At 45.9% G+C, this 22900-nt stretch overlaps 2 protein-coding genes across 7 annotated transcripts; one reads left to right on the top strand and one right to left on the bottom strand.

Moving 5' to 3' along the window:
* The first annotated feature begins 251 nt into the window (after positions 1–251).
* Positions 252–4042, top strand: LOC127591476 (programmed cell death 1 ligand 1-like). Of its 4 annotated transcripts, none has more exons than XR_007959861.1 (7): positions 252–328; positions 1142–1202; positions 1292–1557; positions 1690–1786; positions 2219–2403; positions 2850–2972; positions 3752–4042. XR_007959861.1 is itself a non-coding variant. In XM_052051695.1 (7 exons), the coding sequence occupies exons 2-7, from the start codon at positions 1148–1150 to the stop codon at positions 3763–3765; spliced, it is 822 nt and encodes a 273-aa protein (XP_051907655.1). In that variant the 5' UTR covers positions 252–328; positions 1142–1147; the 3' UTR covers positions 3766–4042. The 4 variants fall into 4 exon arrangements, 3 of the variants coding, with proteins under 3 accessions (XP_051907655.1, XP_051907656.1, XP_051907657.1); XM_052051695.1 differs by having other exon boundaries at positions 2219–2485; XM_052051696.1 differs by lacking the exon at positions 2850–2972 and having other exon boundaries at positions 2219–2485.
* Positions 4043–5596: 1554 nt separating this feature from the next.
* mrrf (mitochondrial ribosome recycling factor) lies at positions 5597–22868 on the bottom strand. Of its 3 annotated transcripts, XM_052051681.1 has the most exons (8): positions 22717–22867; positions 20520–20690; positions 20298–20450; positions 17188–17306; positions 13163–13254; positions 10458–10617; positions 10203–10372; positions 9714–10172 (listed from the first exon to the last, which is right to left on the bottom strand). In XM_052051681.1, exons 2-7 carry the CDS (start codon positions 20686–20688, stop codon positions 10295–10297), a joined length of 771 nt encoding a protein of 256 aa, XP_051907641.1. In that variant the 5' UTR covers positions 20689–20690; positions 22717–22867; the 3' UTR covers positions 9714–10172; positions 10203–10294. The 3 variants fall into 3 exon arrangements, with proteins under 3 accessions (XP_051907639.1, XP_051907640.1, XP_051907641.1); XM_052051679.1 differs by lacking the exons at positions 9714–10172; positions 10203–10372 and adding an exon at positions 5597–5896 and having other exon boundaries at positions 22717–22868; XM_052051680.1 differs by lacking the exons at positions 9714–10172; positions 10203–10372 and adding an exon at positions 5597–5896 and having other exon boundaries at positions 22692–22807.
* Between the last annotated feature and the right edge of the window lie 32 nt (positions 22869–22900).

Here is a 22900-nt window from a genome sequence, read left to right on the forward strand (position 1 = left end):
TCCTCAATACGTCATTACGCGTAATTATTGGATAGTTGTCAAGTTTAAAGAGTACACCAAAAATGCACTTCCGATTTGTCTTTTCAAAGTAAAACAAAGCTGTAATTTCCGAAAAAATAAAAATATACTAATAAACACATACACACTCACAAACACACACTTCCCCCACAATACTTCATTTTATATTTATTTGTGCTGTATATCATTTGATATTAATTTATTCCAGTATATAGCTTTGCTGTGACGTCACACGAAAAATGGGCGCGGTTGAAACAAAATACTGCGCTCGAAACTTTGACGGGACAGAAGACTCAAGTTCACACACAAGGTAGGAGACTGAATAATTGTTGAAGAGAAACCCCGTTTATTTATTTCTTGATTTATTTTAATCAGAATTTGAAGTAAATTAAGTTGTATTTTGGATATCAAATTGAAGAGTAATTTGTTGCCCTGCGATTGGCTGGCATCTGGTTCCGGTGTCCCCCTCCGACTGCCCAAAGACAGCTGGGAATAGAAAATGGATGGATGGATCGTAATTTCTTTCAAAGTTCATTCATCTTCCGAACCGCTTTATCCTCACGAGGGTCGCGGAGGGTGCTGGAGCCTATCCCAGCTGTCTTCGGGGAGTAGACAGGGGACACCTTGAATTGGTTGCCAGCCAATCGCAGGGCACATAGAGACGAATAACCATGCACGCCCACACCCACACCTAGGGACAATTTGAGTGACCAATTTTGTGCTTTTTAATTTAATTTAATTTAATTTAATTTAATTTAATTTAATTTGAAAAAAGATCTGACAGGAATTCTTGTTTGTTCGTTTCTTCTCTTTGAATGACCTGAATTGGCAAATCATCACTGGCCATTGAACAGCCCGAATGTCCGAGTTATGTAGGTTTAAATTTACATGAATTTCCCAAAAATCAAAGTCACTTAACATTTGCTTTTACAGTAAAGCTGCGATAAATACTTTGTTTTATTGGAAAAAAATATCTGGGGTATTAAATTAATATATGAAGGAGTTTAAAATTTCCCAAATTGAGGAAGAGATGAAGTGATACTGGAAAAAAAAGAGATAGGCACCCCCCCTAGAAAAAAGTCATCTGACTCTTGCTCGCTTGCCTTTGTCCTTTGTCCCACAGCTCTAAATGAACTGGACCAAAGTCTTTATTTTGCAATTGGTGTTTCAGCCCTGTCTCCAAGGTATTTGAAATGGACACAAAGCACATTTAAAAAAAACACTTTTAATCCACTGCAGTCCTTTGAAATCTTTCCTTTCGCCTCCTCTCCAGCAGTCCCGCTAACCACGACTGCTGAACAAGCCTCATACAGAGGCCAATTGGGAGGAGACGTGTTGATGGGCTGCCGCTTCCACCCTTTGTCACCGTATCCCTATGACAATTTGACAATGGCCTGGTACTGGATCTCAGGGGATCGCTTTCGGGAGGTGTACCGCCTGGATCACGGGCAGGAGCAAATGTCCTTCCAGCATCCGGACTTCAGGGGTCGCGCCAGGGTCCTCATGGATGGGATTAAAGATGGTTGGGCCAGGCTGCAGGTCAGGATCTTGCAGACCCAAATGTCTCTATAATGCAATGTACTGAAGTACCAATATGAGTCCACACCACAAACACACAACACAACAACAGTGGAACTGAATGTGTGTGTTTTACTGTACTTACTGTTACAGGTGTCCAGGCTTCGCATCAACGACACGGGAACCTACCAGTGCTTAGTGCGGACAAGGAATGGGGCTGACTTCAAGCACATTAATTTATCTGTCACTGGTAAAGAACACTTCTTGACACACGGCTTTCGTACCAGTACGGCAAATGTGCAAAAAATAAGTCCGCGCAGGGTCGGGAGCTAGATTGTAGCTACGGTGCAGAACTGGCAAGGACGCGTTGTATACAAATCTATAGTGTGGCAAAAAAAAAAAAAAAAAAGACAATAAAAACATTTTCACTCCTGGAGACAAACATATCTCGAGTAATTAAGTAGTTATGTGTCATTTAGCAGAAGCTAACTTCAATCTTTGCTATTTAAAAAAAAAAAGAAAAATGCAGCTCTGCTTACCTTTTGGATTCAACATGATTAGCGGGTGCCTGCCACCTGTGTAGGATGATGTAAGCGTGGTGTATGACCAAAGATTTGTTTGCGTGTATAATTTCACATTTAATGGTTGAACGGGCATTGTGTGCTTTATCTCCACCTCGCAGCACCTTATAAAACGGTCACAAAAAGCATTTCCAAGTCGGCGGCTGGAGGCGAGCTCGTGTTAAGCTGCCGATCCGAGGGCTACCCGGTGTCCACGGTGGCCTGGGAGGACGCTCACGGTCAAAAGCTCAATGCCAGCACTACCGTTGTGACAACTGCGGACCACCTTTTCAGAATCACCACTCAGGTACGGGTGGGATCATCGCAGAAAAACAACTACACGTGTAGTTTTCACAGTAACGGCTCCTCTGCGACTTTTCACATCCCAGGTGAGCGGGATTTACCATGCACGAGTTTCCACTTTTGCGACATGTGATGCGCATTCGATTTAAAGTTGTTGTAAAACGTTTTCACAAAAGCCATTCTCATAAATAACAGAAAAGAATAGTTGGCATCACCGATATGACAACGTAAATACCTGATTTCTGGAAATTCCGCAGAATTTCCAAATTGTCACCCGAGTCATGAATCAGCATTGTTTTCAAACTTGAATGGGGAAGTGAAAACCCTGACAATGTGTCTATCATATGTTGGTTTGTTTCATAATTTGTGACCAATCACATGAAAAATCATCTCCTAACAAAATCAACCACAACAGTTTTTTTTGTTGTTCTTTTTTTTTTTTTTAAATAGATGAAACACCGCTACAGAAGGAACACACAAACAATGCAAATGTAACCCAGACTGCATTTGGCACATGTATTGGAATAGCACTGATCGGCCTCATTATAGTGGTACTTCAACTGCGCAGAAAAGGTAATGAAAAATAAACCGTCTCGATTTGTCTATCAACTGTGTCAAAAATAAATCAGCATGTATTGTATTGTATTGTAAAAAGCAACATCATCATGACTTTCACAGTCATGACTCTTTTTTCGAGTCATGACTGTCATGGCAAAGAACAATCTGAAGACTATAATTTATTTCCTATGAAAATCGAAATTTTGGGAGCTATAAAAATGATGTGGTAGGCCAGATTTGGACACCTGTGACGCCTATTTACATGCACACCTGAATTTTAGTGCAAAGTGTGGTTTAACTCTGCGCATGAGTGTAGCTTTCTTTCTTTTGGCATCCTGCTAGACTAGCGCAAATGGGAGAGGGTGTTTGCGCCGTTGTGGGAAGGAACTCAGCAGATTCCCGGCCTATCTAAGCAGCTTCTAGGTCTTTTCCGGCAACATAATTTGCAAAGGGAGCGCCTTATTTTGATGTAAATGACAGATGGCACAGGGATTAGCCGGGAAAAGACTACTTCCATCCCACAACGGCGCACAGTGTTGCAGTTCATTAGTCTTCAGATGCGTGTATCTAATTACAAGAACGGGAATGAAAATCTGAGGGAGATTTTCTTTGGCTGTCTTCAGATCGCCAGGTGCACCAACAGGGAACGTTTTTGGAAGGTCCTCTGGTGGACAAGTCCTCTGAAGCCAAAACCAGATCGGCACGTGAAACTACCAAGTCCAATTCATAAAATGCAACAGATTTTTCTGGTCATCATGACAATCTTACAAAAAGGATCTTGTGCTCGTTTGCAGGGAGTGTCCGCTAGAGAAGCTTTTTTCTGACGGACATCGGAGAAACGGCCTTCCTCGATGGATTTGAGGCAGTGGGAAGAAGCGCATCTTTGGTCTTTTGACATTTCAGCAGAGTTTCAAAGTTTATAAAGACAAACTTGATCGCACTGATTGCTATAATAATGACACTTCCATTTTTTTTATGATTAGTATTTTGTGTTGCATCATTCATCCAGAGGAATCTCCTACGCGGAATAGCTCAAATTGTCTTTTTGAACCACTTGAGTCAATAATAATGCAACTGAAAGCAAAGTGGCTTAATGACTCAAATGATAACGATCACCAAAACTGCTAATTAGGATAAAATCCCATTGCGTTGGAAAAGATAGCGACTTTATTGCCTCGTCATTGTTCACTCTTCGAGGAAATCATAGACTAAAAGTAGGACGGGAACCGAAACGAGCTTTTTGAAGGGCATTCCAAGAATGTACTGTACTTTCAATGGCCTTTTGACGTAGACTCGAGTTCCTGTTTACGATGACAGGTCAATACTAGCGAGGGGAATTTTTAACAAGCAATATGAACTTTTAAAGTAATTCAAAATTTTCTCAGAAAAAAAGTCAAAATTCCCTGACTTCACATGCACAATATTATAATGATTCTAGAATCATAAAAAATACAAATCTTGATAGAACCGCGTGATATCTTCAACAAAATGCTTTTTTAGAGGACATCCCGTTTATTTATTTTTTTTAAATATGGCGCTTATCAGATTCCTGCATGCAGTGACGTATTCATAATGGTGTATTTGTAAAAGTACACATTGTCCTTGAAAAAGCCCCCCTAGCCCAATAATGGGACACGGGATCACTTGAAAATGGAATCACTTGTGGAGAGTTATGGAAATAAAAAGTCTGCTTCTTACATTGTAAAATCAGTGTCCATTATTTTTGTGAGAAAGGATGGATGGAAAGATAAACATAAGTCACTGTGAATGATTGATGTTTATCACTGTTATTGATTTTCCTTTTCCTGCAGTCTCCACAAAGTCACTAGATGGCGCCATCCACCCGCCCATACAAATGCAACACGACCTGCTTACGGTTTTCTCGATTTACAAACGAAGATCATGAATTGTGTTCACTCAAGTGGAGACCATTTGAAAATATGAAATGCAGATTTGCATACATTCCGTAGCAGGAGAAGGGCTGTTTAAAAAAAGCAACATCAAAAATACATCAAACCCCTCCAAAAAGTTCAATTAGATAAATAATAATAATAATAATAATACATTTTATTTATAAGTACGCTATTTGGATCTCAAATTAAGTGCCTCAAGGTCCCCCCCCCCCCGCATTCACACACACACACACACACACACAGACACACACACACACACGGTCCCCTCTTTCCTCTTTTGACCTCAACCTTGCAGACCAAAGGGGTTGGTTTCATCTTCTGGTAATTAATATTCACGTGGGGGAAGAAAGGGAAGCATGAGGAAGCAATTATCCTATGATGATGTAGAGATGTAAATGCACACGGAGTTTACGCTGATACAGTACGTACGTGTGTGTGCGCGCGCGTGCGTGTGTGTTGTGTGTGTGTGTGTGTGTACATGCATATACATGTATGAAGCGGGTTTTGAGCAGATTGAGTTACTTTTACCCAAGGTGGGGTTATTTGACCCAGCAGGCTGGGTTCAAGATTGGATATTGGTGGAGGGGGGGGGGGGGTGAATTAGTGGGGAACGTTACTGACTTTGGACACAAGGATCGGACTTCAAATCCCAGTCCGGGTGAGTGGTGAAATCCAATTAGGTCCCAAGCCGTTTTTAAAAATTTATTTCAATACATGGATGTGGTGGACAGGGGCGTATTTCTAATTTTTACACCCGCCCCCCCAGCCCTCTCGGGGGTCCTCACACGTTAAGCGTAACGTGTGTGTCCCAATACCAGCCTCAGTCAAGAGAAACGTAAGAGGTGGAAGGTTCACGCCGGGGTGGCGATGTGTCAATTGGAAGCAAAAGAGAAAGGCACACTTGCTTGCTTGTCTTCTCCGGTGTGCATCCAGCGCAGGCCTGTGACCCGGCGGGGCCTGGTAATTGAGATCAGATGAGTGGCAGCAAACGCTGGGCGACCTGGCTTCTCCGGGACCCGCGGTAACCTGGAAGCATTTATTTTATGGAAAAAGATGTTTAGTTAAAATGCGCCCCAGCCCCTCTAATGACTGCTCTCCTGCCCGTGTGATGGATATGACACACACACACACACACACACACACACAGAATCATGCCTCCATCACCAGCCCTCGTGATGGATATGACTGGTGAAAGCTCTGAACGCCGCTTCCTGAGTTCTCCACTTCCTTCCTCGCAGGTCCCGCTCAGTCAAGCTGAGCCGAGTTTCAGTCTTGACTCGGGTTGGATTGGATTGCAGATTAACAGGCTTCCTGTCCAATGGCTTTGGCGGTGTCCATCTGCTTTATTTACGAGCGAGGGCTGATGGTATAGAGGATGAACTACAACAGGTTTCAGTGTGTGTGTGTGTGTGTGTGAATCGCATCGTACAGAACAAGTTAAAAAAAAAGAGCTTTTGGAAACCTTGCCTTTAAAAATAAAAGTCATTCAATTCCAAATTTTCACACGGTAGGGTAAAGAAGGGTTGCACAAGGGGCACTGAATGAGTTGATCCACATGATGAGTTTTCTTCTGGCCGAGTCGTTTTGAACAAAGATTTGCGGCAAGCATTCACTGGCAAAATAGAATGACGGTCGACCACTGCATCTTTTTTTTTTTCCTCATAAATTTAGTATGAACACCGTGGGGGGCTGGGGGGGTCCTGATACGAAAAGGGTTCAGATAGATGAAAATATATAATTGCCATCGGGTCCATTGTCATCAGGGTCCACCCTGCACCTCTCATCTTCCACACTGCTGGAGGCGCTTGATTACACTCGTCTCCTGGGGGGTGGGGGGTGCGCCGGGGGGGGGGTTCTTCTTAGCCTCACGGAGATAGCGCGACATAGAGGGGACCAGTCGCCAGTCACTTCAGATCAGGCAGCGGGGAGGAAATGGTGACGGACGTAAAGCTAAATATGTAATTCCTCCCATGCCGCTAATCATTTGAGATTGGGCCACTTTGGACTGAGGAAGGCTTTGTTCACGTCGGCAAGACGGGAGGTGTGTGGAAAGCACGTCAGTTGAAAGGGGGGAGCACTACCCCCCCCCCCCCCCACAAAAAAAGGGGGCTTTGCGGTGCACACTAAACGTCAAGTGGGCTTCACTGTGTGGACGCACGTTCCGCTCCATCCAAATAGCTCGCAGACCAGACAGACAGACAGGAGCAATTCTGCCAATGACTGACACGCCGAATGCGGCGGAAGGAAACACTCTCACTGCCCGCTATTAGTTTACTTGATTATGAGGATGTCCAACTTCCTCCTTAAAAGCAATCTCGGTTCGCCGCAGAATGTAAGCGCGTCCACCTGTAGCGGGCGCACGGCCGACATGTGTCTAACCGCGTCGGAACAAGGCCTCGCGCCACCCGAGCTCGTTCCAATTACATCTATAAATATTAATCGGGGCCCGTGTGAGCGGACTGAAAAGGTCAGAGGAGCTCTTGCCCAACATCGGATTCTTTTCAATTGAATTTGCATAAGCAGCCATTTGCCGCGCAATGAGTGTCCCCTTTGGAGAGCTTTATTTTCATATTCATGCGCTGATTGGAGCCTCGATGACATGTTCGGGGTAGCTTCGCGCACTCTTTCGCACTCCAGAGGTAATGAGGGGAGAGAGCGGCGATGTGTGTTTGCATATGTGTGTGTGGCTTGCTACATGTTAGCGTCATGCTATTCTCACATAAGTCACACAGAAATCAGCATCCAGAAGTACAGAGAAGAGGATGATGGGAAGCTGTCGCGGCAACACCACGAGTGCAAATTGCCCTTTAATATGTCCCTACTTGTATTTTAACCCGATCTACACCACGGCCACAACGTTAGCTAACACCGACACAACCAAAATGTTCGGTATTGAGAGCTGCTTCGAAGAATCATTTTGAATCACTTCTGTAAGTCGAGCCCAGTTACGTACACACCCCGGACTGGTTGCTCGAGTCGATCCACTGCGTGAACAGACTTTCACCGATAAACAATTCAATAAACCAAACATTCGCATCTTTGGGGAAGGCGCGAGGGAGCAGAGCAAGTGGAGAAAAAGCAAGAAGCCTTGAGATTCAAACCCAGAATCTCTTCGACGTGAGGCTGAGTGAGTCTCCGCAAAGACCATAAAAGCGTTTTCACACTCGTGGGGGCAGCACCGTGTGCGCCGTTCGTCAGAAGCTAACGCTAACATCTAAGCTAACGCTAGCATCTCCAACCACATGCTCCCATTTGGACTTTGATGCGATAAAATAGCACTGGAGCTTCGTGAAAACCCAGCTGGTCACGTCATCGGCAGATTATGATGTAAGTTAGCCAAATTGTGATGTCACAATTTGGCTAACTTACATTCAAAGTAAGAAGAACTGTCTCACAGACCCACTTTGTATTATTTCCTGCGGGGGTAAAAAAAAAAATGTCTACAGTGAATATTCATTTCTTTCTAAAGGCAGAGCGCAATCGACATCATATCTGGTTGTTGTTTTTCAAATTGTGCAGGTGTACCTATTGAAGTGGCTCATCGCGCAGTGATTAGCAAACTTTTGCACATCCCGTTTATCACAGCACGCGTGGTTATCATTCCTTCCGTGTACAGAAAGCAAACAAAAGGCCCCTGCTATCAAATCCCCCGCTAAAAGTTTACCGAGTGAGCACACACACGAGCCGAGAACACGGTGTGTCGTTTGCGGTAAACATTCAAACGAAGAAAAAAAAAAAGAAAAAAAAAAAAGGAACCCGTCTTCCACTTGATAAATGTCAAGCGAAATGAAGCTATCAGCTGAAAGCAATTTCCTCACGCTTGGCCTGCGTTTGTTGCGCCAGAGACGTGGAGATTTTCAGCCCTCCATCGATCATGAAGCCTCTGTTGCAGGCCAAGGTACACAATGCCCCCAAAATTGCTGACATCTGGACACGGAATGGTGCGGCGAACGCTGCCATTTCCACGCGAGGCCGCCCGCGTCCCCTTGCGCGGACGCTCCTTCGCTAAACTCGTGTTTATCCAACGACTGGGCTCTGTTTAGCCCATTAAAGCGACGCCGCGCTGAAGGACGAAGGCCTACTATCGCTCGAACGCCTTGTTTTTGAACAAAAGGGTAAGCGTGATGGAATGACGCTGCGCTGCACCCGAAGCAGATCGAGATTTTAGGACGACCCCACAGGAAGAGGAAAGCAGGAGTCGAATGGTTCTGCTCCGAGTCATACAATCGGACAACAAGACAAGTCCCATATTGTTTTTTTCCCCAAATGCAGCAATTTCAAAACAAAGGCAATATTAAAATCCCCCACTGACCTCTTCCCACCCCACCCCACCCCACCCCACCCCACCCAAATGGACCATTGTAGTGCCAACAGTCAGATCCGCGCACACAGGAAAAGTCCATTATCACTCAAACTAATGGAGGTGGGGGACGGGGGGGCGGGGGGGTCGACTTCAAACTGAAAGCGGAGAAAAAGAAAATAAGAGCGATCACGCACGCACCATCGCGCACTACAAAAAGCGGTTTGGCTTTTAATAGGGTCCATCAATAATCATTTAAAGGGGGGAACTGAGACGTGCGGTCGACATGCAGATGCGTTTTCAATCTCGAACGCGAGGCAAATGCTTAGCGACTCGTTGACAATGCAAGCGGGATGAAAAAAAAACTAAACAAAAAAAAACAAAGCCAGTTGACATTCAGACGGGTGCGCTTGTTTTTATATAAACAGACAGACTTGTGGCAAGATGGTTGATGAGGAAGCCCACAAATCCCATTAAAAAGCCATTTGTTCCTAGTGCTCAATTTATTTGAAGTTGGCAAAAAGGAGGATGTTTTGGGGGGGGTTTTTCTGGTTTTGTTTGTTCGTTGTTTGTGCATCATTGCTCGTGATGTGGCAACAATGTAAAGAAAACCTCCTGGGCCGCAATTACACAACGACCCCGTAAACACTGTCAAAATGATCCCCATGAGCTGCAATAGTTTAAAGGACGAATGAGAATGGGAATATGCTGCTCGCATTTTGACATGACGTTACCACGACGACGCCCGACAGCGGTCCGTTGCCACTACGAGACCTCCAAGACGTTCCGAGCGGAAAGACTTAAATTCGGAACTTGGCGACGAGTGTAAATGGAGTTTGGTGAATGGTCGTCGTGCGCATGTCAAAACCAGGCCCCGAATTAATTTGTTACGTTTTCAAGCTGTCACACAGAAACGATAATTGTTTTTTGAGAGCCATTTTCATTTCATTTCACATCTGTGCCACCGTCAGGGAAGTTGTAGTCCAGAACCGCACGGTTTTGATCCATCTTCCGCTTACACGTGAAACACAAGAGTCCCAAAACCTATTGCCATTGAGTTTGTGTTGCCGTATGAAAGACGCCGAGGTATTGAATCGAACAGATGCTCACGCGTCTCCTCACGTTCAACCGAGCAGCTCTTTGGTCTTGGCTGCGAGTTGTTTGTCGATGTCTGCGACGATGCCGTCGGCCATTTGCTGAATCTGCGGCGACAGAGACGCGACAGTTGCGGCGGAGGAGTCGCGCTCGGATAAGGCCCCGCCCCCTTTTCGATTACGTCCTTTGTACCTGTTTCTCGACGAGGCGGATGGTGTCCTCGGAGTGTCCCTCCTTGGCCTTTTTCACTTGCGCCACAGCGTTTGAGCGCACTCTCCTCAGGGAGTCTTTGGCCTTGTTGCTGAACTGCTTGGCCGTTTTGGCGAGGTTCTCTCTGTGCTCACGTGTCACTCTGCGAGGGAGAAGGCCCGAAAAAAAAGTTGAATCCCCGGGCCTCATTCATTCATTCATCTTCCGAGCCGCTTGATCCTCACTAGGGTCGCGGGGGGTGCTGGAGCCGTCTCCAGCCGTCTCCGGGCAGTAGGCGGGGGACACCCTGAATCGGTTGCCAGCCAATCGCAGGGCACACAGAAACGAACAACCATTCGCACTCACACTCACACCTAGGGACAATTTAGAGTGTTCAATCAGCCTGCCACGCATGTTTTTGGAATGTGGGAGGAAACCGGAGCACCCGGAGAAAACCCACGCAGGCCCGGGGAGAACATGCAAACTCCACACAGGGAGGCCGGAGCTGGAATCGAACCCGGTACCTCTGGACTGTGAAGCCGACGTGCTAACCACTGGACCAACGGGCCGCCCATAAGAGCGGGCCTGCGCCTTTAAATTAAAAGACGTGTGACGGTGATGTTAAACAGGCTTTCCCTGACCATAGAAAAATTTTAGACTAATTTTTTTTTCCCAGAGCAGCAGTGAGTTACTCCGAGAAAGCGGGCCTCCGCCAAGCCTTTGACCATTTGCCCCCCCCGTGAGATCCATTCACAGCTGCGGTCAAGGAATCATGATCGCTAAGCGGAGGTTAGCGATTTCAAGACACCTTGGGTTTTCTCTGCCACAGTTCAGCAGAGAAGCGGACCCGAATCCCAGCTGACTTTGGCGAACGGCAGACCGTATTTAAGTGGACCGCAAGGTGCCGTCTGTACATGTTCAATGTTATAAATCCGGCCAATGTGGATTCAACTTGAGCTACTGATCTTGTACGAATCCAGAAAATTATGTTCTGAGGTTTGCGGACAGACGGCATGGAGGATAAACGGTCAGTGCGTCCGCGCGCAACTCGCACCATGCTAACGTACAACTCGAGCCAAAATATTTGAACGAAAAGCACTTCTAAGGCCATAAAGATACAACGAAACGCCCCCGTGTGGCTGGAGGAACAAACAACAATCCATCATTTGTATTCGCGTTGGTTAATTAACGGTTCCAACTTGACGAAGTGCTGCGCTCTTATTGAGCGTGATTCAAGTTGGATCACTTCAAACGTCCTTAAGTGGATCTGACCCAACTCGCCCTTCATTATACCTTTAAAACAAACGCCCAGCAAAGTGCGAAAATGAGGCTGTTATTTTGTCAAAAGTTTCTAACTGCTATTTTACAAACAATCACTCCCCCCGGAGGTTTCACTCCAGAAGTGAAACGTTCATCAACCCGACAACTTTTTGCAATCACCTCCCTTTGTTTTAATCATTCGGAAAATTTGACTCGCCGTGTCATTCTGCTCCTTTGTCCTTAATTGCCGTTTTCGAGCCTCGCCGACTATTTGCAAACAATCCACGAGTAGCATCTATTTATTGCAAACAATACGCTCTAATTGCTGATTGCGCCGCGAATCAACGGGCGCCTTCTTCTTCTCTTTGCAGATGCAAATGGCGGCTCGGGAGCGTGCCGGGGCTGATTGGAGGGGGCGGGTGGCTGTGTTTTGGGGGAGCGGTCCGACGCATGTGTCCCTACTCCATCAGAATAACACCTGCTGCTGCTGCTGGTGCTGCGTCCGCCCGGGAAAAAGGCACGCACATCAACAAACGGGCTTGCTTTCCATCTTATATGCAAATGTGCACAATATAGACAGCAAAGGACTGCATGGAAAGACTCAAATTAATGGGCAGGCACACATGACAAAACTAAGTCGGTTCTTGCAGTAAAACTTTTTTTTCTTTCCTCTGGATCATTTATATTTCACTCGTAGAATTATGATGACAACTTCACGCCTTTACACTGATAATAGTGCAATATTTACTCTTCAAATATTGGGACCAGTTCGAGAAATTAACTCGCTTTTTTTAAGCAACTGTGTAAGGACTCATTTTGTCATCTCATTTCGTTGGGATAGCGAAGCGGGAGGAGGTAGAAATATTTTGAAGATACAGGGCAACGCTCCGGCCCGGTAGTCCAGTGGTTAGCACGTCGGCTTCCCGGTGCAGAGGTACCGGGTTCGATTCCAGCTTCGGCCTCCCTGTGTGGAGTTTGCATGTTCTCCCCGGGCCGACGTGGGTTTTCTCCGGGTGCTCCGGTTTCCTCCCACATTCCAAAAACATGCGTGGCAGGCTGATTGAACACTCTAAATTGTCCCTAGGTGTGAGTGTGAGTGCGAATGGTTGTTCGTTTCTGTGTGCCCTGCGATTGGCTGGCAACTGATTCAGGGTGTCCCCCGCCTACTGCCCGAAGACAGCTGTGACCCTAGTGAGGATCAAGCGGCTCGGAAGATGAATGAATGAATGAATGAATGAAGGGCAACGCTCCTCGATCTCACTTCATGTCCACTCAAGATGACATCACGTCATTGCCGAGATGTAACAACTGAACCATTTACTGAGCTGCGGTGCTAACGTAGCTTTCGGTGTCTTCAGTGTCATTTGTAGTGCGGTTTGTATGCACTTAACTGGCTGTTAGCAGGAGTCTTGTGTTGGTGCGGGCACGTGTGTGTAGAAGAGACTCACTTCGGAACAGGCACCTTGATGATTGTCCCGTCCGCCTCAGGGTTGAGGTTCATGCTACTCTCTCTCAGGGCACGGGTAGCTGCTGCCGTCGCCTGAGGCCACGCGCAAACCAACACACACACACACACACACAGAGGCAAGAACATGCACAGGAAAGGTGGGGTGAATGAAAAAAAAAATCAAAGCTACAACTGCAGGTAGTGGTCTTTCTCCAGCTGGCAGTCATTAAGATGTTCTGTATGCTGTGTGTGTTCGAGTGGGCAACGTGTGTGTGTGTGTGTGGCTGCCCATATAGTGTGGAAGTGCCTTGGGCCACTGTCAGCGCCAGTCCTTTGGGAGAGGCTGCAGGGCAGGGCGCTGACCCACAGTGACCCAACAAGAGAGCTTGCTTTCACACAGACACACACACACGCACACACACAAAAAGAAACGGCTTGAAATTAGGAGGAAAAAAAAGTCCTCCTTGAAAGCCATTTTGCTACGATGTTAATATTGTATTGAAACGGGAATAAGTAAGCCATGAAACTGCTCATATGGTCGATCAAACAATAAATAAACATTTGAGGCCTCATCCGAACATGTACACATGAAAAAATACAATTCAATAAAACTATTTTCGAAAGCGGGCGGCCCGGTATCCAGTGGTTAGCACGTCGGCTTCACAGTGCAGAGGTACCGGGTTCGATTCCAGCTCCGGCCTCCCTGTGTGGAGTTTGCATATTCTCCCCGGGCCTGCGTGGGTTTTCTCCGGGTGCTCCGGTTTCCTCCCACCTTCCAAAAATATGCATAGCAGGCTGATTGAACACTCTAAATTGTCCCTAGGTGTGAGTGTGAGCGTGGATGGTTGTTCGTCTCTGTGTGCCCTGCGATTGGCTGGCAACCGATTCAGGGTGTACCCCGCCTACTGCCCGGAGATGGCTGGGATGGGCTCCAGCACCCCCCGCGACCCTAGTGAGGATCAAGCGGTACGGAAGATGAATGAATGAATGAATGAATGAATATTTTCGAAAGCAAAAAAAAAAGTCATACAATCTATCCGTACTTGTCTCTTATCAATATATTACGACACAATTCGCTCACTACAGTCTCCTAGTTGCACTCGAAATCACGTCAGGTGCGGAGTCATTGCGGATGAAATCACCGCAGGCTCGCGTTGCTCCTTCTTGTCGAGCTCTTACGTTGTTGCTGACCGCACGCACCTGCGCATGTAATTACGAGAAGCTGAGCTTTGTCGACTGGATCGGTATTGCGATCCAAACTCTTTCTTTCAGGAACGACCTCAAATGTCAGTCTGATTGGACATCAGATAGCCATAAAATCCGGCATCCTGCATGACGTTTAGGAGGGAAGTAGGACACCCCGGATTTAAATTAAAGAAATAAATACGCAAAAGAAAAGAAAAAGAGCTAAGCGCAATCTTGACAATGATCATTTGGACACACGAGGGCATTGCCGAGAGATTGTAAACATCCTCCCAGATGCTGCACTTTGCAGACTTTGCATACAGGAGAAAGGAAAATCACTTCCAAACAATTTTGCGGCATGACAATTCCCTGTGCTGAGCATTCCAAAGAGTTTATAAATGCATACAAATGTGCATATCCTTTTTTTTTTTTAACCCTCCCCCTTCTCTCCTTTCAAGACAGCTCCTTCTGGTGTTTCCCACTCGGGGGTGGAAAAGAAATGGCAGCGAGATTAAAGGAACTTATTTGTGCGCAATGAATTCATTCATTCAGCTCTTGTTTCTTTTCCTTTACGGAAATCGCCCAGAGAGCAACAGACCTCTTCTTGCTCTCTTGGAGCGGCAAGTGATAAATTCAGCTCATACCGATGTTTGAGCGTTCTCAGCGTCATATTCATCATCGCTTCCGCACTCCTGATGGAGTATTTTTTTTGTTTTTTTTTGTACAAAAAGAAATAAATATATATTCAGGCCAGGTTCTCGTTAATATGTAAGTGAGGACCAGAGGAAATTACACTGAATGTTCACATCAAACGCAAGCGGCTCTCGTTGGAAGCCAAGAAGGAAAAGGAAAAGGAATGCGGGTTCGCTGTCCGCCTGCGTGTACGAGCGCTTTGGTGCTAGTCACCTACGACCCAAACACGGGTCTGCTGCTTGTTAATAAATGACTGGAAAACAATTGAAGGGCATCTGGAAGTCCCGGTAATGGATCGGCGTCATTATAAGCCTATTAGCTCCGGGCACGCCGGCCTCACCTCTATGTGCAACTTGCACGCCAGAGTACTGCCTGTGTTGTGTATCTGCTTGAGCGCGCGTGTGGTCTGCGGTTAAGAGTCGCTGCTTATAAACACTTACCAGAGGACCACTGGCTGGCCGAGCGTTGTCATAGGCCAAGCACAGGGGGGGGTTCCGGGTTTACAAAATAAGATTACAAGGTTAGCATCGGTGTACAATCAAGTCATTTTGCGCGGTGACGAGAAAGTATAACCTGGAGCTAGCCTTGCCATAAATAGCAACAAAAAAAAAATCATCAATGCTCATGTCAGTTGATGCAGATGTAGTAATGACTCTCCGTAACGACCCAAGCTAATCTTAACTCTTCGTAGATACAACAAAAAAAAAATCATCAATGCTCATGTCAGTTGATGCAGATGTAGTAATGACTCTCCGTAACGACCCAAGCTAATCTTAACTCTTCGTAGATATAAAAAGCGTGCCTCTCAGTCGAGATATTTCACTTTAACATGGTTCATTGAAATTGATGTACTACTTTTCCGGCTTCGGCGCCATTTTGTGGCATTTTTAGAGATAGGTGAGTTTTAACGCAAATAGCTGCGGGGGACATGTGTGCGTATATTTTTTTTTTAATGAGCATGGAAGGGATGTATATTTCTTACTTTTTTTCCCCCATTTTACAACTTATGAATTCACGCCACCCTCGCAGCTGTAAGAAACAGAACAAATGCTACAACTCTAAGTATTAGGGCGAGTATTAAGTCATGATTCCACCTGCATGATTTCGGTGAGCTCATTGAAAGAGTCATTACTAAATATTGTTGCGTTAATTGTTCAATTTCCTGGCAGGTCAGGAGTTCTATTGTGAGTGAAATGAAAACAAGAAGAAGAAGGCAATATATGGAAAATAGATGGATGGATGATTGTGTAATCACTTAATTGTACTGAAAAAGTAAAAGAAAGGGGGGGGGGGGCGCTTTGACTTTCCAGACCACCAGTCTGGAAAAAGTCTGGACACTATAAGCCTAGTGGATGAACCAGAGCTGTGATTAGTACAGTGTTGTATCAGGGAAGAAAGGAAAGGAGGGTATTCAAAAAAAAAAGGAAAGAAAGAAAAATAATCCATTCCTTCCTAACCTGGGGGTAAAATGAGGTCATTTCCTATTCGGTGACAGCGTACACACAGACGTATCTATGCACATATAAGCACACGCACACCGTTCAAGTTCATGGTGCTATCTTTCACTCCAGAACAAAGGACTCCTCGAGTGATCCATCAATTAGCATATGAGACAAAGTTGGAGTGAGACACTGAGGTCAGGTTTCATATGTCTGCTCTGGCTCCACTTCAAGCCTCAGGTTATTACCTTTCGCACAGCGCCAAAGAACCAAGACCAGAGGTACGGTTTTCCCCGCAGTTTGTTTGTTTGTGAGTCAGCAGGATGAAAAAGAAAATGTCGCAAATTTCCAAGAAACGTTTTGGAGTGCTATCACATGTGCTTTGGAAGAACTAATTAATAAAAAAAAGAAAGAAGAAAAAGTGCGTGCTGAGAGAACCATATTCAGGCCATATTCAAAAGCAATTCTGAAAGCCCCCAGAATGAAAAAAAAATACTGTATGGTGTCGTCATCTGGCATTGGGGAACAGCCTGCTTCTAAAAGTTACTCAAACAAACAAATGAGTCATCCCCGATTATTTTTTTTTGTTACGCCGATACTTACATGAACCGCACCATACCCGAGCTAGCTTGCTAGCATCTACACGCGCGTGCCAGTGAAAAAAAAAAAAAAAGACACACGTTTGTTGGTGTGTGAGTGATTATCTTACCTCGGGGTAGCTGCTCATATTGACCAGAATGAGCTGAGGGGATTTCATGGAGACTTGGCCCAGCTGGTTGAGAGGGAACTTCCCATCTGGCGTTGACACCACAATGTGGTCCAGAGCTCCTATACAACATGGCACATGTACACATGACTAAACATTTGTCAACATTATTACCATTGTTTCTTTTTCACCGGCGACCCCTCACCCCCCCCCCCCCAAAAAAACCCACACACACTCATCACAAACGGCTGCTAGCAACAAAGTGACTTTGCGCGCTCCCTAATTGGCTATCTTTGCCACGTGAACCAAACACACTTTTTGCCATCGTAAATATTAAAATTGACAATTCGTCAGACCGACAACGTGTCCGAGCAGTTCTGGGAGCTAAAAACCACTCTTAAAAATATTACAAAAAGAAAAGATGATCCCAAATGATTATCACGTGGTGTGCTACATTGGGATGATTGCTAGGGATCATCTTTTTCGAGGGCGGGTGGCAAACTCCAGTCCTCCATCGCCATTACACCCTTCATGGTTTCCTGCCGCAACACACCAGACTGAAATGATCAGGATCTTTATCGGGCTCCCGCAAAGCTTGCTGATGAGCTGATCATTTGGATCGGGTGTGTTACAAGCAGGGAGAGATGGAAAAGGTGCAGGAAAGCGGCCCTCGTTTTCAGCAGGCAATTAATCATCTGGTCAGAAAGGGACCGATAACGAATGCGGCTCAAGAAAATAATTGTTTATTTATGACGAGCACCTCTTCTCGCTTCAGTGATGAGCGAAGCAAAGGTGTGTTGACCTCGAACCCCCCCCCCCCCCCCCCCCCGCATCTCCCCTCGATTCCCCTCTCCTTCCATCTGGCTAACCTCAGACGCAGTTGTTTCCTTTCTCTTCCACCTCTGCCTTACATCACTCTGTGCCTGCTTAGGCTGCGGAGGTTGCAACTCATGACACTGCTGGCGGTGTGCGAAGGTGTGTGTGGGGGGGCAGAAAGAGAGGTGACAGTCATTTCCTTAATGTCACCGTTTCATTGTTTGATTCCGAGGCTCAGGTACAAGAAGAAGATATTGCGAGTACAAATACGGTCGCAAGGGTTTCCGATTCGTAGCTCTGACCTTCTGCCTGTCCGGCTTTGTTACTTGTGCCTTGACAATGTGCACCGACAACATCTGTTAGCACTTACGCCGGCCAGACAGGCGGCCATTTCTTTACCAGGAGAGAGAGAGACAGAGGTAAGAGATCTGGCAGGGAGGATATCAGAAATCTCGACCACATCAGTTAAGATGTGAGAAAACATGAACATGATGATAAACGGAAAAAAAAAAATGGGGTTGAGCCTTTGACCAGAACAATGAATGGGCAGTACATTGATCTTTCACATTCATGAAACTGAATGTTCTGTATTGATTTTACTTTTTCCATTTGAAAGTATCCCATTACTGAATTGGGTATGAATGGAATGAAACCTCTGTTATATTCATTCATTCATTCATTCATTCATCTTCCGAGCCGCTTGATCCTCACTAGGGTCGCGGGGGGTGCTGGAGCCCATCCCAGCCGTCTCCGGGCAGTAGGCGGGGGACACCCTGAATCGGTTGCCAGCCAATCGCAGGGCACACAGAGACGAACAACCATTCGCACTCACACTCACACCTAGGGACAATTTAGAGTGTTCAATCAGCCTGCCACGCATGTTTTTGGAATGTGGGAGGAAACCGGAGCACCCGGAGAAAACCCACATAGGCCCGGGGAGAGCATGCAAACTCCACACAGGGAGGCCGGAGCTGGAATCGAACCCGGTACCTCTGCACTGTGAAGCCGACGTGCTAACCACTGGACTACCGGGCCGCCCCCTCTGTTATATTATTATATAATAATATATATTATATTATTATTCATTTTCTTGGCTCACTCTTACAAAATCGAACTTTTTTTTCTTTACCGCATTCCATAACAATATTGAAAAGGGCAACATTGGGGGGGAGGGAACATTTTTCACTCATTCAGGAAAGTCAGACAAATGAAAAATTAATTTTAATATTCCCAGAAAAAAAAAGCTAAGCCTGTGTTACGAATATAGAGAAATAATAAATGAGGAAAACAATCTGCACAGCAAAAGTCATCTTATGCTGTGCCAAACGTTTCTCAGGTATTCGCTGAGGGCAAACGCACCACTTGCAAATCTAACCGTTCTATCTTCTTTTTGAAGGCTGGCGCCCGACTGATCGATGACTGCGTCGAAGACGTCCGTTTCCCGACAAGTCAAACCGATCCTTCAAAGCAACCCGACAGGATGCTGCTGCGTGGAAGTCGCCCTGGCAACCGAGCTTTGACCTTCAACAACTCGGCGAATGTTCTCCTTCTATCGATCTCTGGCTTTCTACACACTTTCATACAGCTCGAGCCGCACTTACTCCTGATTAAATCCAGATGAGAAAGTTGCGGTAAACACACGTACGCTTTTGCGCACGAGACACGCACGCTCGCTCGCTCCGGACAACTGACGTCATTCCATTCCAACATCTCATCCCCGCTGTCAAACCTTAAGTCCCGGGCTGCCTCCCCGGATTACCGTGCAGCTGGACAGAAGCGAGGCGGACGGACAGATGGATGGATGAAGGGACGGAGGCCGAGGAAGCGGATGGAAATGAGAGTTTCTTTCGTGCTCGTCATTAAAAATGTTTGAGCCAAAATGTGAAGAAGAAGAAGAAAGGCGGTCAGGAGAAGGACAAATAAGAAATTGACCATTTAAGGACTTTTGGTTTTCTATTGCTGCTTCGGCACATGCAAAAGCAACAGAAATTGCATATCGCCAAGGAGAATAAAACGATCGCCTTCCGCCCATTTGGCCTTCCATTTCATCCCCCTCTGACCCTCATCCCCAAACCAAGCTACCATCTTTCCAGGCCGGAGGCACCGGGTCACGACCTGGATGTAGTTGGGGAAATCATGGTCAAAGTGGGGTCAAGGTAAGGTCATACGGGGCACTCTGTGATGCAAACAAGGACTGCGTGTGGATTTGTAAGTTGAAAAAAAAAAAATCAAATCAAAGTATTTTGTGGCAGTCAAGTTGCAAGTGTGGCTGATAATCGTACAACATGAGACAATACCGGGTGAGGTTCTGATGCTGAGGTTACGTGTGAAGTCATCTTTGAGCGCATTGAGAACAGCCGCCATGTCGTCCTTCACTTCCTCCAGACTGATGATGTCTTCCACCAGAGCGGCGCTAATATTCACCTTGGCCGCTTGTCCCTTTGTCTTGGCTGGGGGGAGGAAAATGAGAAAGGTCGTTCAGCGAGAGACACGGCGCCCGCAAGTCACTCCACACTAACCTTTAGCCTTCTTGGTGGCATAGAGCCGCACGCACGCGGCAGGCTGGCACGGGCCATTTCGGAACAAAGGTGGGGCGCTGAGCGTCGCGGGGATGGCGGGGGCACACCGGAGCGATCGCAAGGACTGACAGAGCAGCGGATGCAGTCGGCTCAAATGATTCGTCGCCATGGCTAACGAGCCAACACAAAAAAATAGAAACATAACTTTTAAATACAATTGGATCATATCGAGATGGAGCTTTTTTTTTCAGCTCAAATTGGAAAAGACTGATAGATTATTTGATATCAAAATTATCACAATAGCCTTGCAGGCTATTACTGTACCTGTATTTTTATTTAAAAACTGGTAATAGCCCATATCAGCCAGTAGGAGGTAGGCATACATCTTGTACCAGCACTTTACCGTCTTTTATTCCAAGTGAAGTGCACATACAATGATGATGTTTGGGGATTCCTCCCAGTCCATTGATTGAACACATATACCAGACCACCTGACTTTATCGTGGACTCACCACCTCCCACATTGCAGACTGTGAACTGTGCCGCTGAACCTTAGAGCGCACAAGTACAGACAATCTCTGGAGTAACAAAAGACCGCAGACGCAAGCACTCTAAAGCCCGTCTTTCAATGCCAATGGCTGTGAAGAACTCTCCGTGAGCTGAAAGGGGAGAAGCATACCGCAGTCTCGGCCCCAAAACGGAATGCGGCGTAATATTGTTATCATAAATGAAGAATAAAGAATAAAAGTCAGTGGCATGCAGCCCTAGGTCGCACTGTTAAAACATTTCTAGTAATTGTTTTTATTATTATGGCCCGGTAGTCCAGTGGTTAGCACGTCGGCTTCACAGTGCAGAGGTACCGGGTTCGATTCCAGCTCCGGCCTCCCTGTGTGGAGTTTGCATGTTCTCCCCGGGCCTGCGTGGGTTTTCTCCGGGTGCTCCGGTTTCCTCCCACATTCCAAAAACATGCATGGCAGGCTGATTGAACACTCCAAATTGTCCCCAGGTGTGATTGTGAGCTCGGATGTTTGTTCGTCTCTGTGTGCCCTGCGATTGGCTGGCAACCGATTCAGGGTGTCCCCCGCCTACTGCCCGATGACAGCTGGGATAGGCTCCAGCACCCCCCGCGACCCTAGTGAGGATCAAGCGGCTCGGAAGATGAATGAATGAATGAATGTTTTTATTTATCCTTGAGCGAGCAGCAGTTTCTGCATTCTGATAAGAACAGATGTGTTATATATGCTGTGTGGATGCTTTGGATGGGCCGTAGTCCAACTTGTTATTGCCATAAATATCACAAACCAAATCAATGAGGCACACGTCCAGAGACGATATGATATCCAAATATGTTCAGGTCAGACAGTGGACCGCCACAGCATCCCATTTTAAACTCCTTACAGGCTTTCAAAGCATGTCAGGCAGACTTTCCTGGCAAGCTGATAGGATCAGACTCAACTGTGGTAGAGCACATCGGCTCCGATGTGGGATGCTGATGGAGCTGCTTGGAGGGGAAGTCATGCAGAAAACGTCGAGCACAGGTGGTCAATGGGACACTGTAACATCACATCCTGCAGATGCAGCTGAACTCACACCTCTTTTACTGCAGCAAAGCAGCGGGTGAGCCCGCATGAGGTCTCCTTTGTACACTTTCGAGTGTGAACTAAAAATTCTATCTGATCATGCTCTTCCTGGTTTAATCTCATCTCCGCCATACCAAAAAAAACAAAACAAAAAAACAAGGTCTGACACACAATATTTGGGTAATTGTTCCATTGTTCTATCAACGAAAACAATGACTCCTGTTTAAAAAAATATTTACTGTAACAATTAAATGAGATGCATTATTTGTTTTATAACACTGTCCTAATATGATGAAAATTAAGTGACGTGCATTAAATTCTAGCGCACATTTGATTCGAACTGTCTCCATACGAATGAATTGAAATGTCACAGCTTAATAACAATTAACATAGAAGGGGGTTCTATAGCATCATAATAAGACTTCTGCGCGTGTTTTATAATGAGTGGAGACTGGAATAGGAAAGTTTGAAGGTCGAAGTGTTGAGACATTTTTCCTCGCGACTCGTGGCACGTCAGAAATACTACAAAGAGTAGTAAGAAACACGGTTTAGCAGAAATGACAAGAATAACACAATCAAAGCAATACAGTACCTTAAATTACATAAAATACGCGTACTTGCTGTTGCAAATCTTTACAGGAGCATGGTGCAGGGAACCGATGCTTCACATTTAGTCGTCATCGTACCGCGACGGATTTTTGAGATGTTAGCGCTTGAAATATCGTACCGAGTGTGCCGACAGAGTAGGAAACCCCTGACTTGAACTACTGTCTGTGTGGTTGGGATATGCGGAATTCAAAA

Source organism: Hippocampus zosterae, chromosome 18, assembly GCF_025434085.1.
Source record: "Hippocampus zosterae strain Florida chromosome 18, ASM2543408v3, whole genome shotgun sequence".
Taxonomy (NCBI): domain Eukaryota; kingdom Metazoa; phylum Chordata; class Actinopteri; order Syngnathiformes; family Syngnathidae; genus Hippocampus; species Hippocampus zosterae.

Excerpts from the sequence above, each read along its gene's own strand:
- LOC127591476 (XM_052051695.1), top strand. The coding sequence starts at position 1,148 with ATGAACTGGACCAAAGTCTTTATTTTGCAATTGGTGTTTCAGCCCTGT. Across the intron at positions 1,558-1,689 it reads ATGGTTGGGCCAGGCTGCAG|GTGTCCAGGCTTCGCATCAA; the intron begins GTCAGGATCTTG and ends TTACTGTTACAG. Across the intron at positions 2,486-2,849 it reads TGCGACTTTTCACATCCCAG|ATGAAACACCGCTACAGAAG; the intron begins GTGAGCGGGATT and ends TTTTTTAAATAG.
- mrrf (XM_052051679.1), bottom strand. The coding sequence starts at position 20,688 with ATGGCGACGAATCATTTGAGCCGACTGCATCCGCTGCTCTGTCAGTCC. Across the intron at positions 17,307-20,297 it reads CAGCATCAGAACCTCACCCG|GAGCTCTGGACCACATTGTG; the intron begins GTATTGTCTCAT and ends CATGTTGTATAG. Across the intron at positions 5,897-10,457 it reads TCCGCCTCGTCGAGAAACAG|GTTACCGCGGGTCCCGGAGA; the intron begins GTACAAAGGACG and ends AAATGCTTCCAG.